The sequence below is a fragment of the Apodemus sylvaticus genome, chromosome 9 (genome assembly GCF_947179515.1).
Source record: "Apodemus sylvaticus chromosome 9, mApoSyl1.1, whole genome shotgun sequence".
Taxonomy (NCBI): domain Eukaryota; kingdom Metazoa; phylum Chordata; class Mammalia; order Rodentia; family Muridae; genus Apodemus; species Apodemus sylvaticus.
In genome coordinates, this window is record NC_067480.1 from 84,356,248 (window position 1) to 84,371,799 (window position 15,552).

Below are 15,552 nucleotides of genomic sequence, written 5' to 3' on the forward strand. Positions count from 1 at the left end.
GAAAGGGAGGCATCATCTCAGGCTACCCAGTTTCATGGGGAGGGGGGAGGCCAGCAGTGCCCATATTGCCCAAGAGCTTAGCAGAAACACTGGATGCTGCTGGCTTCCCTTCCCCCAGAAAACCGGAGAGTCTGCCTTTGAGCAGGACCTCCAGGTGTCTCATTTGCACATTAGAAGGGCAGACAGGAGGCCCACAGAGGGTGCAGGTCTAACCAGCTCCCTTTAGCTGTTCTTGTCCCCACTGGCCAGAACGGGAAATTCTCTAAAGATAGTTTTCTAAGTGTGGTCCAAAAACCAGCAAGGGCTTTGTTTTGAATTTCACCACAAACCTCTCCAATCAGATTGTGGGAATTGGCCTTTTTAGAGAGAACAGGCTGCTCACTCCCAGGTGACTTATTTACATGAAAGTTGGAGAACCAGATGCCCACCCAGCTTCTCTCCTTGAAGAAGCTTCTCCTTGAAAAGCAGCCCTTATCTAATTGAGTTCAGCCTAAAGCAGCCCATAGGAACTATATTACTCTCTGACGAAAACGAAATAGCATTGTCAAGGTTAAGAAGGTCCATTTAATGCCAGGCACCCATTTCCATTTCCGTACCCATTAGTCATTTGTCTAACTCCAGCCCCTGGAAGATAAATTCCCAGTAACCCTGACACCCCCACCCCCATACTATATACACTTGTTATGACTAACTTTTTTTTTCTTGCTTCTGTAACTTGCTTATGCAGATACCCAAAGATTGTTCTGAGCTGCCTCAACCACTTAATTTGGCAAAATAGAACAGATTTTACTTGCTTGCATAGATATTGAAGGACTTTAAGTGGTTTTCCCCTTTGAAAGTCCTTTCCTGTCCATATCCCTTCTGCAATCTCAAAGTGGGCTCAGAGATTATTCATCCTGCTAGCAGCAAATCAACAAATCTTTTCATTATAATTGGATCGAGTCTGTGGTCTTTTCCCAGGGGTCACAAATTCCCTAGCAGTCACCTCCTTAGTCCTTCAAATTTGTGGACAGAGTCCTTCTCCTGCCTGCAGGACAAGGCCTGGAATGCCCCCTTTCCCCCACAGGCGCTTCTGTTTCTTATTCTTCTGGTTGCCCTCCTGCCTCCTCCACCCTCACACAGGCAGCTATCCCATTCAGCCTTCTATACTCCTCAGAGGAAGAAGCCCAAACTAGAGAAGACCTTTCTGTGGTGTGGTACAAATGGTGTTATCAATAGCTTTTATCAGAAAGTTGTATATTTTAGTATTTTATATTGGCTTTTTGTTTTATTTCAGTTTTTTTTCTTTTTTCTTTTGTGTTTTTTTTTTAAGATTTATTTATTTATTCTATGTAAGTATGCTGTAGCTGTCTTCAGACACCTCAGAGGAGGGCATCAGATCTCATTAAGGATGGTTGTGAGCCACCATGTGGTTGCTGGGATTTGAACTCAGAACCTTTGGAAGAGCAGTCAGTGCTCTTAACTGCTGAGCCATCTCTCCAGCCCTCTTTTTTAAGAGCATCTCATGTGTCCCAGGCTGGCCTCTAACTTGCAATACATCCAAAGATGATTTTGAACTTCTTATCCTTCCTGCCTTCACCTCTGGAGTGATAGGATTTGGAGACATATAAGGTCACACCCAGTTTCTGCAGTGCTGTTGATTAAACCTCAATGCTTCATACATACAAGGCAAGTACTCTACCAGATGGGCCATAACTCTAATCGCTGTATGACTGTTTGGAGACAGGGTCTTACTATGTAGCCCAGGCTAACCTTGAATTCTTCCCCTTCCACCATTTTGCACCTTATCTTTTGAGTTGGAGTGACTTGTCTGAACCTGGTGCTTACCAGGTTAGCTAGGCTGGCCAGCCAGCAAGCCCAGCGATCCTCCTGTCTCTGTCTGCCCAACACGGAGATTGTAGGTGGGCACCACTAAGTCCTGTACTTGACTGTGCCAGGTATCCAAATGTTCTCAGGCTTGTGTGGCAAATGGTTTGCTGACTGAGCCCTCTTCCCTGGGTGACCCTAAGGCCTTGGTCTTTCGGCCTGCAACTGAGTGCTGGGGTCCCAGTATGCGCCATCACACTTGACTCTGGGTACTTTAATAAAGTAGCTGATGGTGCACTGTCCTCTAGAAAAGCTACACGTCCTGTGATCACAGTATAATGCCAATGTTCAGTTCTTGTGCCCATGTTTATACCACTTATGTTAACTTGCATTTGAACTTTACTCGTGACCCAGACAAATTCCACTGCCATGTTTCTGCCCACTATTTCAGCTGATAACGGGTTTCTGGCCAATTGTCTTAAAGAGAATGAACAGTCTTAGATTACGGCCACTCCCTCCATTTTTCTCCCCAAAACACACATGACATGGATTCAAGCCTAACCTTTTAGACTTTTCAGTGAGGTCTTATACATTCCTCAATGTTATGCTTTGGATATTAGCTGTCCCCACAGAGGCTCATCTATTGGAGGTTCTGTGAGGTAAGAGGTCCTAGCTAGAAGGTCACTGGACGTGTGCCACTGAGAGTTATCCGGTCCCAAGACTCTTCATGTATCTCTCTGCTTGCTGTTGTGTCTTCTCTCCATGTTTCCGCCTTACCATCAACCGAAAGCAACAGAGCCAACCAACTATGAACTTAAAACCTTGGAAACCATGAGTTAAGATAAATCTTTCCTCCCTTAAAGACTTTTTTCCTTTTTGGGTATTCTGTTTTAGTGTTAAGAAACTGTCTCATATATTTAACTTTACAAGCCTTATTTCATCTGTAAAATGGGCCCAACAATTGGAACTCATCTTATAAGACAAATATAAAGATCCAATAAAGCAATAAAACTTTATTTTTTACACTTTGTAAAATATAAAGCCACAAACTTGGGTTATTAATAAAAACATTCCCGAGCTGGAGAGATGGCTCGGTGATTAAGAGCACTGACTACTCTTCCCAAGGTCCTGAGTTCGATTCCCAGCACCCACATGGTGGCTTACAACCATCTGTAATGGGATCTGATGCATTCTTCTGGTGTGTCTGAAGAGAGCAATGGTGAATACATTTTTTTAAAAAAAATCTTAAAAAATTCCCAAATTAACTAATAAGCTATAAACTTAATACACTAGTAATCAAAGAATGAATTGTATTTCTCAGTCCTAAGTCTTCTGACACAATGAGAATCTGACAAAATCTGTTTCCTCCCCCATCATCACCAACCCATTCTTGTTTGTACTTCTTCTTGTGTGTGTGTGTGTGTGTGTGTGTGTGTGTGTGTGTGTGTGTGTGTGTTTGACAGACACATTTCTTTTTTTTTTTTTTCTTTTTTAAGTCAGGGTAGCCCTGGCTGTCCTGGAACTCCCTAGGCTGGCTTCAAACTCAGAGATCCTCCTGCCTCTCTCTTCCAACAGACTAAAGGCATGCACCACCACTGCCAAGGCTCAGAGTTCTTATCTTCCATCAAAAAGAAGGAAGGGAAACTGGGGTGTTTGAAAGCTGCCACTTGGCGATGAGTGAAACTGGAAGACACTCCCAGACAGTCCCGAGTTGCTGACATGGGTGTCACAGTGTACACAGTATCCACTTCCAGGTTCCCACCAAAAAAGGAAGTTAAAGTTGCTAGCATTTGGCCATTGGAATTCTGCAGGGGGATAGGGGGTCAAGCTAAGGGAAACCTGCAGTGAGCTTGAGATAGCCCACCAACACAAGACCATACCCCCCTCATTGCTGAGAAAGCCCTCTGGAGTTGTCAGGGACACTGAGGTTTGGCCTAGAAGCCTGTGGCTGTGTGCAGATCGTCCTACAGGTAACAAATTACCTGGAGGAAATAAAAGCCTACGATTTGACTAGGAAAGACTTGGTAGTTCTTATCAGAGCCCTGGGCGCTGAACCTCCAAGTATCTCTCCAAAAAGGACTTTTGCTAATTTACATGATTTACAGATTGGACAGGAGGAGGGTTTCAGAACACTTATCCTTCCCCGAGAGAAGAACAGGGCTAGAACCTCAGCAGAGGCAAAGGGGAAAGTTAAGTAGTAAATACACCAAAGCCACGCAAGTAACAAACACCTAATATTTATTAATAAATTAGTATACTTGAAGGCATTTTTTTCTGATATCAGTTCCTCACCACTAAGCCCGCCCACACAAAGGCCGTCGACGGCCACCTCTGAATTAGAGTCTGACGCCTGAGCCTCAGAGGGCGGGTGGGATAAATGAGCGCATGGTTGCAAATTTATCAGACAGGAGTTCTTACAGCTGCAGCCATTTTTAATGAAAGTGATTGGATGACGAAGAAAACCCAGCAAGGCCTTGAGGGCAGACTGGACCTATTGACTATGTGTATTTAAAAAACAGAGAGAGAGAGAGAGGAGAGAGAGAGAGAGAGAGAGAGAGAGAGAGAGAGAGAGAGAGAGAGAGAGAGAGAGAGAGAGAGAAGAATAAAAAAACCAAGAAAGATATCTTTCAGAGCAAAGCGGGGCATAGAGTGCCACTGGCACTTAAGGTTGGCTTTCCAGGGTGCAGCGGAGGTGCTCCTAAAGATGAAGATCGAGTTCTTTGGTGGCCCAGGTGTCAAGCCACTGAAACAGCAAGTCTTGGTGACTTAAGGATTTCATTCTCCAGCCCAGAGCATGGTAGCGTTAAGAGGAGCACAAGTTATCAAGCAGTGTACGGTGTCCACACAAAAACCATACAATCAGCAATAGAGAGTGTGGTCGAGTTCCAGCCCAGCCGTGAATATGAACTACATAACAGGACACGAAGAAGACAACTCAAAGTCTAATCGAGTTACAGTCATCAGCAGGGTTGTAGATTTCCCTCCGTCCTCAAGAAGGCTTGTAAAGAACAAACGGAAGACAAATAGCAATAATAATTAAAACAGAAAAAGGAGGTGTGGAGGTTGACAGACTTATGTCTACTTCTAGAAGTCACAAGATGCCATTATGTTTTGAAGAAGTTGAGAGTCTTGGAACCCGGCATGTGGAAAAAGTCGCACTGCGCTTATGTTAAGTTTTTAAAGTGCACAGAATAGCGTTGAAACTATATAAGAAGGCAAAAATGGAGAATATATGGAGCTTAAAAAAAAACTTTAGTGGTAGGCGTATTCCAATAGTTATACATTGAAAAGGCTTTATACATTCACTTTCAAGAAGAAAGAAAGAGCCGGGCGTACGCCTGTAATCCCAGCACTCTGGGAGGCAGAGGCAGGCAGATTTTTGAGTTCGAGGCCAGCCTGGTCTACAGAGTGAATTCCAGGACAGCCAGGGCTATACAGAGAAACCCTGTCTCGAAAAAAACCAAATCTAAAAAACCAAAAAAAAAAAAAAAAAAAAAACAAGAAGAAGAAAAAGAAAGAAAGAATCCCAAACTCAAGCACCAGCCATATACTCTGTTAAACACACACATACACTCACACGTCAAAAACACAAAAGTCAGAAAGGAAAGGAAATCATGCCGCCAGTAGGCTGATTTCCAGGATGCAGTGCCCCCATGTTCTACAATAGGTCGGGAAGGTGGCTGTACACAGAGTCCAAGAGGGTCTGGCTGGCTTCTTGGCTCTTGACCCCAATGATCTCAAAGAGACGGTCCAGTTTGTCCTCGGCCTGGGGAATCTCTTCAATCACCCGCAGCTCCTCAGGATTCAGGATGTGCAGCATGTCATCGAAGATGGGCTGCAAGTCACAGGGGTCCAGGCGGACCTGCCGCAACACTGTGTCTTTCTTTTCTGCAGGGAACAGGGGAAAGAGAAGGAGAGGGAGATGAGGGGTACTGGAGGGACAGTGGCGGAGCTGCCTGCATTCTGAGCCTCATAGGTTTCCTCCAACGTGAGTGAGTGACCCGGTACATTTTAAACACAAGCCTCTGTCTTCGCATGGCACGGAAGAACGAAAAATGGGACTTGGAGGGATGTGGTGGCCCAATTCTGCAATCCCAGCACTTAGGGGTAGAGGCAGGAAGATCAGGAGTTCAAAACCATCTTCCAGCCTGGGCTACATGAGATCCTGGCTCATAAAACAAACAAACAGACAAACAAGCAAAAACAATGAAACAAAACAGAAAAAGATCTGCTTAATAGAAATGAAACAAGAGGGCTGGAGAGGTGGCTCAGCGGTTAAGAGCACCGACTGCTCTGCCAGAGGTCCTGAGTTCAGATCCCAGCAACCACATGATGGCTCACAACCATCTGTAATGGGATCTGATGCCCCCTTCTGTTGTGCCTGAAGACAGCAACAATGTACTCTCTCTCTCTCTGTTTCTGTCTCTGTCTCTGTCTCTCTCTCTCCATATATATGTATTTGTATATGTATATGTGTATATATATATATACATATATATATATATAACAAATAAAAAGAAATGAAACAAGAAATTACTTGAATGGATTCTTTTGATTTTAATCTTATTTTAAAATGATGTGTATATTATATACCTGTGTGCGCACATGAATGGAGGTACGTTGGATGCCAGAGGCATCAGATCCCCTAGAACTGGAGTTACAGGTGCTTGTAAGCCACCTAAAGTGAGTTCTGGGAAGCAGGGAGGTCCTTTAAAAATCAGTCTGTGCTCCTAACATCTGAGCTATCTCTCCAGTACACTAGAATGGATTCTTAATGCCTTAATAATGTGTCTCATTATTGTCATGTCTTTAATGGCTTCTAAATTCTTCTGAAACTCTGAAGTGCTGCCAAACTTGTGAACAAAAGTCCCAAGTCAGTGTGCTCCACTTCTCTCTTATAGCTCCATCATAATACTTAAAATATATATGTATATATTGGGGCTGGAGAGATAGTTCAGTTAAGAGCACCAGCTGCTCTTCCAGAGGGCCTGAGTTCAAATCCCAGCAACCACGTGGTGACTTACAACCATCTAAAATGAGATCTGACACGCTCTTCTGGTGTGTCTGAAGACAGCTACAGTGTACTTTATATAATAAAATAAATCTTTAAAATATATATGCATATATTTTTTGAAAGGTTTTTAAATGTATGTGTAAGGTGCTTGTGCCTGAATGAGTTTATGTGCATCACAGATAGAGGTGGTGTCCAAGGAGACCAGAAGAAGTTGCCAAATGCTCTGGAGGTCCAGGAGGCTTGTGAGCCATCTTATGGGGGCTGGGAACTGAACCCAGGTCCTCTGTGTTAGCAGCTAGAGCTCTTAACCACTGCATGTGTCTCCAGTGCTGACAATGCAAAGCAAAGCACTGGAAGACTCAAGGCCCCTAAGGTGAGAAAATGGTGTCCCTTGGGTCACACTGTGTAGTGCAGAAGGGAAACATCTATTAAAATCACCAAACATTTCTTTTAAATGAAATCAAATCTATTATAACACAAATTACAATAGAAATATTTTGTATAAAATGAATCACTCTAAATGTGTAAAGTCTATGAAACAGGAAGTATCTTAAAACTGCAATATAGAATAAATCTGAAATACTCTTCACTGAGATGTGATAAAGAATTTCCTAAAAACCAGGAAATTTCTGACAAAACCCTGTCATCGGTATCGTGTATAATCAAATCCACTATCTTACTATCAAGGTGGCCCATTTAGAATCCCAGCATTCAGGGGAGACAGGCAAGAAAGCAAATTCCAAGCCAAAGTGGTGTACATAATTCCCAGGCTAGCCAAGGATACATTAGAAGATCCTGTCTCAAAACCAAGCTGACAGATTATTTACCAATTTATAATTATTTGAATTTATGGTTTTTTCATTTTAATATTTTTATTTTCTATATTCTTTGTTTATATTCCAAATGATTTCCACTTTCCCAGATCCTCCCTTCCCATATGTCCCATAAACCTTCTTCTCTCCATCCATTCTCCAATCACCTCCCTCCTTTTTCTCTGTCCTTATATTCCCCTCCAATGCTAGATCAATCCTTTCCAGGATCAGGACCCTCTCCATACTTCTTCATGGGAGTCATTTGTTATGCAATTTGTGCCTTGTGTATTCAGAGCTTCTGGGCTAATTAATATCCACTTATCAGAGATTGCATTCCATGTGTATTCTTTTGTGATTGGGTTACCTCACTTAGGATGATATTTTCCAGATCAAACCATTTGCCTAAAAATTTTGTGAATTCATTGTTTCTAATTGCTGAGTAGTATTCCATTGTGTAAATATACCTCATTTTCTGTACCCATTCCTCCTTTGAGGGACATCTGGGTTCTTTCCAGCTTCTGGCTATTATAAATAAGGCTGCTATGAACATAATGGAGTATGTGTCTTTATTGTATGCTGTGAATTTATGGTTTTTAAAATAGCTTATGTATCTCAGGTGATCCTCAAACTCAGTACGTAGCTGAGGATGACAAAATTTATCATTATTATTTTTTTTGAGACAATCTCATTATATAACCCAAGGCTGGCCTCAAACTCACAGAGATCTGCTTGCTTTGTTTTCTTAAGTGCTTGGACTAAAGGAGTCTACTACCATACCCAGCTGACTTTGAATTTCTTATTTTCTCAAGTGCTAAACTACCAACTGAGTGCCACCATGCCCTGTTTTTGTGTCTGCTGGGCTTTTGTGTCATGCCTGCTAGGCAGGCACCTTACCAACTGAGCCCTAGCCCTAGCCCTAGCTATTACACTGAAAATATGTGCAGTCTAGCATAGAGTGAATTTTAGGATCAATTCTAAACACTAAAACTACTTTTTGAATCTCCAGATGGGTTATACTCTCTTCTTCCTTAGAGTTAGCAAGTGTGGTAAACAATTCCCCAAATCAGCTACACTGTCCTTTACCAGAAGTTTCCTGGGGCTCACGTTTGCTAGCATCCCAAGGATGGAAGCTAATAGGCTCATATCAAAGCTGGCTTTGGATGGGGCACTGTTGTAAAGACTTTCTAGGTGTGTCCATGTTAATTAGCGATGTGACTCCTTGAGGACATTTTTATCTTGAAGGTCTTCCTGAACAGGCCATCTAATTGGCTCGGCTATAACTGGGCTGTGGAAGTGGCCAGGGAGATGACCCCAGGCCTCACAGACGTGGGTACCTTTGGTAATAAAGGAGCCGTTCCTGCTCAGTGCCGAGGAGCCGCTGGATGTGGAGTCGCAGCGCAGAAGAGGCTCCGACTCGTCCACGAAGAAGCCCTTGTTCTTGTCCAGGGGTGAGGGCTCCACTGTCAGGAGAGTGGAATTCTCAAGTTTCACGTTAGGACTGGGAATAGGGCTTGGGCTAAGCGGACTGGGGCTCATGGGGAGAGCCAGTTTGTCGGTTTCCAACTGTGAAAAGAAAAAAAAAAGAAGTATTATATAAATTGAAATTATATAGAAATAAAATGAAATTAAACTCTCCTCCCTTAATGTATTTTTGTTCCATTTAATAAATTTTTATTCTTCCATCTGTGTATTTCTTATTTGCTGTGACATTACTAAACACATATACACTGTTAGACAGTGTCTTTCTGTGTAGCCCAAGCTAGCTTTGAACTCACAGAATTCCACCTGCCTCTACCTCCTGAATGCTGGGAATATAAAGGTGTATGCATACCATCATACCCTGCTTCAACTCACTATTAAACTTTTTCAGAGTACATGTGAAGCCAGGTATGGTGACAGACCAATTTTGGGTTTGAAGATAGCCTGGGATAACAAGATTTTTATTTTTAAAAAAAATCACACGTACACACACAAAACACATAGGAGATCAGAGACTGTAATATTAAAAACTAGGAGACATGTAAAGGGATGTATGCCTGTAATCCCAGCTACTCGGTAAATGGCAAATTTGGTGCCAACTTAAGCAACACAGCAAGGAACCTCTCTAAAAAAGTATAAGCAAAAACTAAAGGAGCACATGTATGTATGCACTTATTTAGTTATTTTCCTTATTGATGTGATAAAATACTCCGACATAAGCAACTTAAGGGAGAAAGGTTTTATCCCAGCTCAGCTCACGGGTCAAGGCACACAGCCCATCCTGCTGGGAGATCCAGAGCGACTGGAAGGAGCTTCCGGGAGGAGGTCACAGGGCACCCAACGTCCAGACGCAGAGAGCACTGGGTGCAAGAATTCTAGTGCTACCTTTCATTACGCAATCCAGGACCCCTCCCTGCCTTGGGAGTGGCCCTGCCTACAATTAAGACAGGTCTCCAGGCAGCCAGCCTGTGAGTTGAGGGCTAGTCTGGTGGGTTTCAGAAAGATAAGAGAAAGGGGGGAAGGGGGAGAAAGCTAGAGTTCATGTCAAGTCACTCTGCCCTTTATTTTAAGAAATGCTTCAGATTTACATCCGGCACTTATGTCATCCTCTAACCCATTGACTTCACACTTCTTCTGACTTTCCAGGCATCATTAATTATTAACGATTATTAACTAATCATTAGTTAATACTAATTGTCAAGTGGACAAGCTCTACCTAGCAGCCAAACCTCTGGGAATGCTTGTAAAGATGGAAAGACTCACCCGAACCGTAAGAGCTTTTCCATTGCTGGCTGGAATTCCAGGCCAAAGCAAAAGGAGACCATGGGGCTAGCAAGATGGCTCAGCAGCTGAGCATACTTGCTGCCCTTGCAGAAGACCACAGTTCAGTCCCTGATAAACACACATGCCTAAAAATCCCAGCTCCAGAGGATCCAGTGCCCATCTCTCACCCTCACAGACACCCTCATATATGTGATATGCACATATTCACACACAGACATAAACTAAAATAAAATAAACACTTGTTTGTTTGTTGGTTGGTTGGTTGGTTGGTTAGTTTTTGGTTTGGTTTTTGATGACTGGATTTCTCTGTTTAGCCCTGGCTGTCCTGGAACTCACTCTGTAGCCTTGATTTTACAGAGATCTGCCTGACTCTGCCTCTGCCTCCTGAGTACTGGGATTTAAGCGGTGTGCCACCACTGCCCAGCATCTCATTTTTTTTTTAAGATTTATTTTATTTATTTAATGTAAATGAGTACACTGTAGCTGTACAGATGGTTGTGAGCCATCATGTGGTTGCTGGGAATTGAACTCAGGACCTCTGCTTGCTCCAGCCCCGATTGCTCATGTCCTGCTCCCTCCAGCCCAAAGATTTATTTATTATTATATGTAAGCAAGTACACTGTAGCTGTCTTCAGATGTACCAGAAGAGGACATCAGATCTCATTATGGATGGTTGTGAGACACCATGTGGTTTCTGGGATTTGAACTCAGGACCTTTGGAAGAGCAGTCAGTGCTCTTAACTGCTGAGCCATCTCTCCAGGCCCCCCAAAAAATACCTTTTAAAATAAGCCGAGTGCCAACATCCATTTCTCTGTTCCCTTACTAGAGATGGTGTGACCAGCTGCTTCCAGGTCCTGATGCCATTACTGGACCAGATCCCCTTGAACCATAAGGAGATCTTATATTGTTTCTTGCCAGGTATTTGATCTCAGCAATGAGGAAAAACCAACTAATGTACCCAGCACGGCTGAGTAATCAGGAAGCAGATGGCCAGTCACACAGCCGAGAAGACCACATACACTCTTCCAAAGCTATTGGTGACCACCTTGAGAACATCCGTCATTCTCTTAAGTCCTTCCAGTGAGAGGCTATCAACCTCACCAGACAAAACACTGACTCAGATTTTAAATGATCACATTACAAAAGTCATGTAAGCCATGAAGCGCACATGCCTGCCTCTTGCAACTCTTAATGATTGAAATATTTTTTTGCAAGGGATTGGAGAGCTGCAGAGACCACCAGTTCCTGCACACCACTGTCTTTCTAGCTGGACGCTCCATAAACCACCGCCCACTGGCTGTGAATCCAGAGTAGGTTCCAGAAGTGGTTAACATGCATCCCCAGAGGGGCCCTTCTGATCCCCAGATAAGAATTATGCATATGCTTTGAGTTTTAATTCAACAGGCCCCAGCATAAGGCATATTGAATTAATATGCCCCGAAAATGCATGCAGTCACTCATTCATGCCAATATCCTCCTTTGTGCCCCCAAATAACAAAGAACACTTGTCTACATTCTGATTCTCAGGGACATTACACTGGTTGACATAGTCCATCAATATAGCACACTGTTCTTGAGAGGGAAAAAAAAAGAACTTCCCACCCACAAATTCATGCCATCAAAGAAGTCCCACCCACCTATTTCCTGCACTCATTAAAAACTTTCGATCTTTATTTTCCCAGAAGTTGGAAAGTAAGTACCAGATTTCCTGCATAACTGTACAAGGTACTGAGCTGATGCCCCTGCAGTTAGTTAAACCCAGGTGACTAGAAGGTGCCCGACAATGTGTCAGCAGTGGAGCTCCCTAGTTAGTATGGCTAAAGGCAGAGTCGGCATGGCAAGCATCTTTATAAAAATCTACTCTCTGGCTTTGGGTGCCTGGCTGCATTCTGAATCTATCTGAAAGTTATTTGCATTTTCCATGTAAGCTCATAGAAATGTCTTTCCTCCTTTTACCTCACATTTTCAACAGCTCCGAGAGCTGCTTTGCAACCCTCTATCAGGTATTGTATCATATATTGTGTCTCCTGGAATATCTCTAACAGTAGACTGGATCATCATGCTCTGTGGAATAAAATAATTGCTCTATTAATTATGAAAGTTCATGATTTGGCGTTTTGAGTTTATAGCAATAAAGAACATCAATATTAAGATGACAAGATTATTTAAAAGAGAAGATGCTTGTGTTGGTTTGTGTGTTGTTTGGTTGTAAGACACAGTCTCATATATTCCAGGCTGGCTTCTAACTCACTATGCAGCTAAGGATGACCTTGAACTCCTGATCCTCTTGAGTCTATGTTCTGTATTATGCAGTGATGGGGTATCAAACCCATGACTCTGTGCATATCAGTCAACCACTCTGCCAACTGATCCATATTATCAGCCAGAGAAGACACCAGAACAAGAAGGCCAGATTTCCTCAGCAGAGAGTCTTATCTACCTTTAAAAAATGCACAAACTTTGTAAAAATAATCATAAAACAGAATAATTTAATTTATCCTGTAAGCATCTTTGGGTGATCCAAATTCTCTGTGGGGACATACTAATTTTCTAATAGAAAAACAAAGTGTGTTATTTTTAAAAGCATCCCCACTGATAAGTATATTTCCCTTCCACTAATTTGAAGCTACTGTGGCTGTGGTAACTTGTATTTATATTGGGCTGGAGAAGAAGACTGCTGGCATTGTATCTCTGCAGCTCAGACCCTCTGTATCTTTGTGAAGTGTTCACAGACCCAGACTGCTCAAACAACCCCAGCTTACAGAAGAGAGGAGCATTCTAAGACCTGGAAAAAAGGACACTGGGAAAACTCGTCTGGAAAGGAAACGAATCCACCAGATGCTTGTAGCACCTCCAGAAAGACTAGAAAACCGTGGCTGTTTTTGCTTGAAGGCTGTAAGAGGAGAGAAGCCTGAGCTAACGAGAGAAAGAAGGAAGAGGCAGAGAAACAACTGGAAAGAGGAGGGACAGGGCAAAGGGTCAAAGGCTCCCTAGGCAGCCCAAAGCAAAACAGTTCCATTGAGTGCACTTCCAGAACATGCTATTTTCCTTGGCCCAAAGAGTCTTTGGTGCTCTCCCTGATTAGTCTCCAAACAGGTACACTTAGTACTTCCGGATGCTTATTAATCCAGAGTGGCAGGGAGGGTAGATAAACAGCCACCCTTACCTTACAGCTGAGTCAGCCCTCTAGCCCCATGGCTGTTGTGATTTCCTTTCAGAATATCAGGAACATGGAAGACAAAGAGTCATCTAAACGGATTGGATAAATACAGCAGAGTCCGGGGCCTAAGTATATCTGGGCTCTAGGCATGGGGACAATGTATCTAAGCTACACAAGAATATGGCGGCCATCTTCTTGTCCCATTTCTACTGTATCCTTATCAACCCTCCCAGTTCCAAGCTGAAGGGCCCACTCTGGGTCCTCAACTCAAATAGCCACTGCTATTATGATACTGGAAAATCATGGCCGGCCTTTCCAGAGCAGGCAAACTGAGAAGGTGCAGGGTTTCTTGGCTTCTGGGGATGGTGAGCCAGGAACATCCTGCGACAAGGGTGGGGTTGAAAGCAAGCAAGATTTTGACTGGTCGGCCTTTGCAACCTGGCAGCAGCTCTGAGTGTCCTTTGCCCTGGTCCTAACCTCCCTAGGTACCTCCTCGGGGTGCACTTCCTGTTCCCCACATTTACATGCTCATGAAATGAAATAAAATGAAAAGTCTCTAAAGTCCCACAACAATCACAAGTCTCATTTGCCAGTCGTGCGCTCTTAGAAAATCCACTTCCCTTGGCAGACCAGCTTCCTTATTTATTTCTAAACTAAAAAGCATAGGTTAGGTTACCTCCAAATTGCTTCTTTTCCAAATGTCTTACATACTGCTTGGTTTATTATTGCTATTTCATTCTTTTAACCACCTCCACCGTATACACACACACACACACACACACACGACCAAATCCCTTTATCCCTCTTTGCCAAGTTATCCCCAATTGGTTCACTCAACTAAGGCTAGAGTTATTGTCAGTTACCACCCAATTACAATCTCCCTGTGGTTGCACAATCTGTAGTCACAAAACAAATTACCGACTTTGAGTCATCAGTGACCCGCTAAAATGAAGTATTAATTATGCAGCCTTGGATGTTCCTTGGCAGCCTATGAAAACGGCTCAGCTTAACCCCTTAGCCCCTGACAGACCCCAAATGGAGACCAATCACCATGCCCTCTTCCCTAGGACGTAGCCACGGATCCCTAATGACCACATACGCAAAAGCCACCCTTTCCACTTAAGGGCCCTTCTATATCTCATTTAACACCATGAGGAAGGAAAGTTCTTGGCTTGCTTGTGAAAAAAAAATTGTCATTTTCTTAATGGCTTCAAGAGTGCCCTTTGCTAATCCCATCTGAAACTAACTGCTCTCCCATGAGTTGAATAGCTTGCCACCTCGATCCCATAAATAAGAAGGGACTTGAAGTCATACCCAGGGCTCAGGCTGTGGCATAGTTGGTAATATACTTGTCTAGCGTGCACCAAGGCCCTGAGTTCGATACTCAGCACCACTAAAACTGGGCATGGAAATGCACCTTGAGGAGGTACCTAGGGAGGTTAGGACCAGGGCAAAGGACACTCAGAGCTGCTGCCAGATTGCAAAGTCGACCAGTCAAGTGGAGGCAGGAGGGTCAGTAGTCCAAGGATAAGCTTAAGAAGCCAGAACTCAAAGACCCTATCTTTGAAAAGAGTAGGAGATGGAGAAGGAAGAAGAAAAGTTGGCAGTCACAGAACACCAAGATGATTCCGTCCAAGCTGCCTGTAACCCACGGCTGAGGAATGAGAACCCACGACGCTTAGAGAGGCTGAATCCCGTAAACGCATCACACACAGCACGCAGGCACAAGAAGCAGCTGCTCTGGGCCCTGGGCAGTGGAAGGGTTGCTCAGCAGGACCTGCCAGGGCACAGAACCCGTGGTCTTAGCCTCCAGCTGCACGACTGCCTGAGGATGGAAGGGTGTGGATGAGGGAGTCTATAAACACCACCCACTTTGGCTGAGACCCAAAATTTGTTCTCTATTTGAAAGTAGTTCAGACCCCAGCACACCAGTGATGGACCAGTTAAAAAAAACAAGAGAATTTCCATGAAAGGTTGATCTCAAAGGAATTCTAGC

At 43.5% G+C, this 15,552-nt stretch overlaps 1 protein-coding gene across 1 annotated transcript in view; it reads right to left on the bottom strand.

Moving 5' to 3' along the window:
• Positions 1-4,386: 4,386 nt before the first annotated feature.
• The window catches only part of Tnfrsf21 (TNF receptor superfamily member 21), a 77,145-nt gene continuing 65,979 nt past the window's right edge, over positions 4,387-15,552 (bottom strand). Inside the window, exons 5-6 of the mRNA XM_052192327.1 lie at positions 8,967-9,195; positions 4,387-5,694 (exon numbers count right to left, since the gene is read on the bottom strand). Of these exons, the coding sequence (XP_052048287.1) occupies positions 5,465-5,694; positions 8,967-9,195 (459 nt within the window). The 3' untranslated portion in view covers positions 4,387-5,464. The remainder of the gene's footprint in view (positions 5,695-8,966; positions 9,196-15,552) is intronic.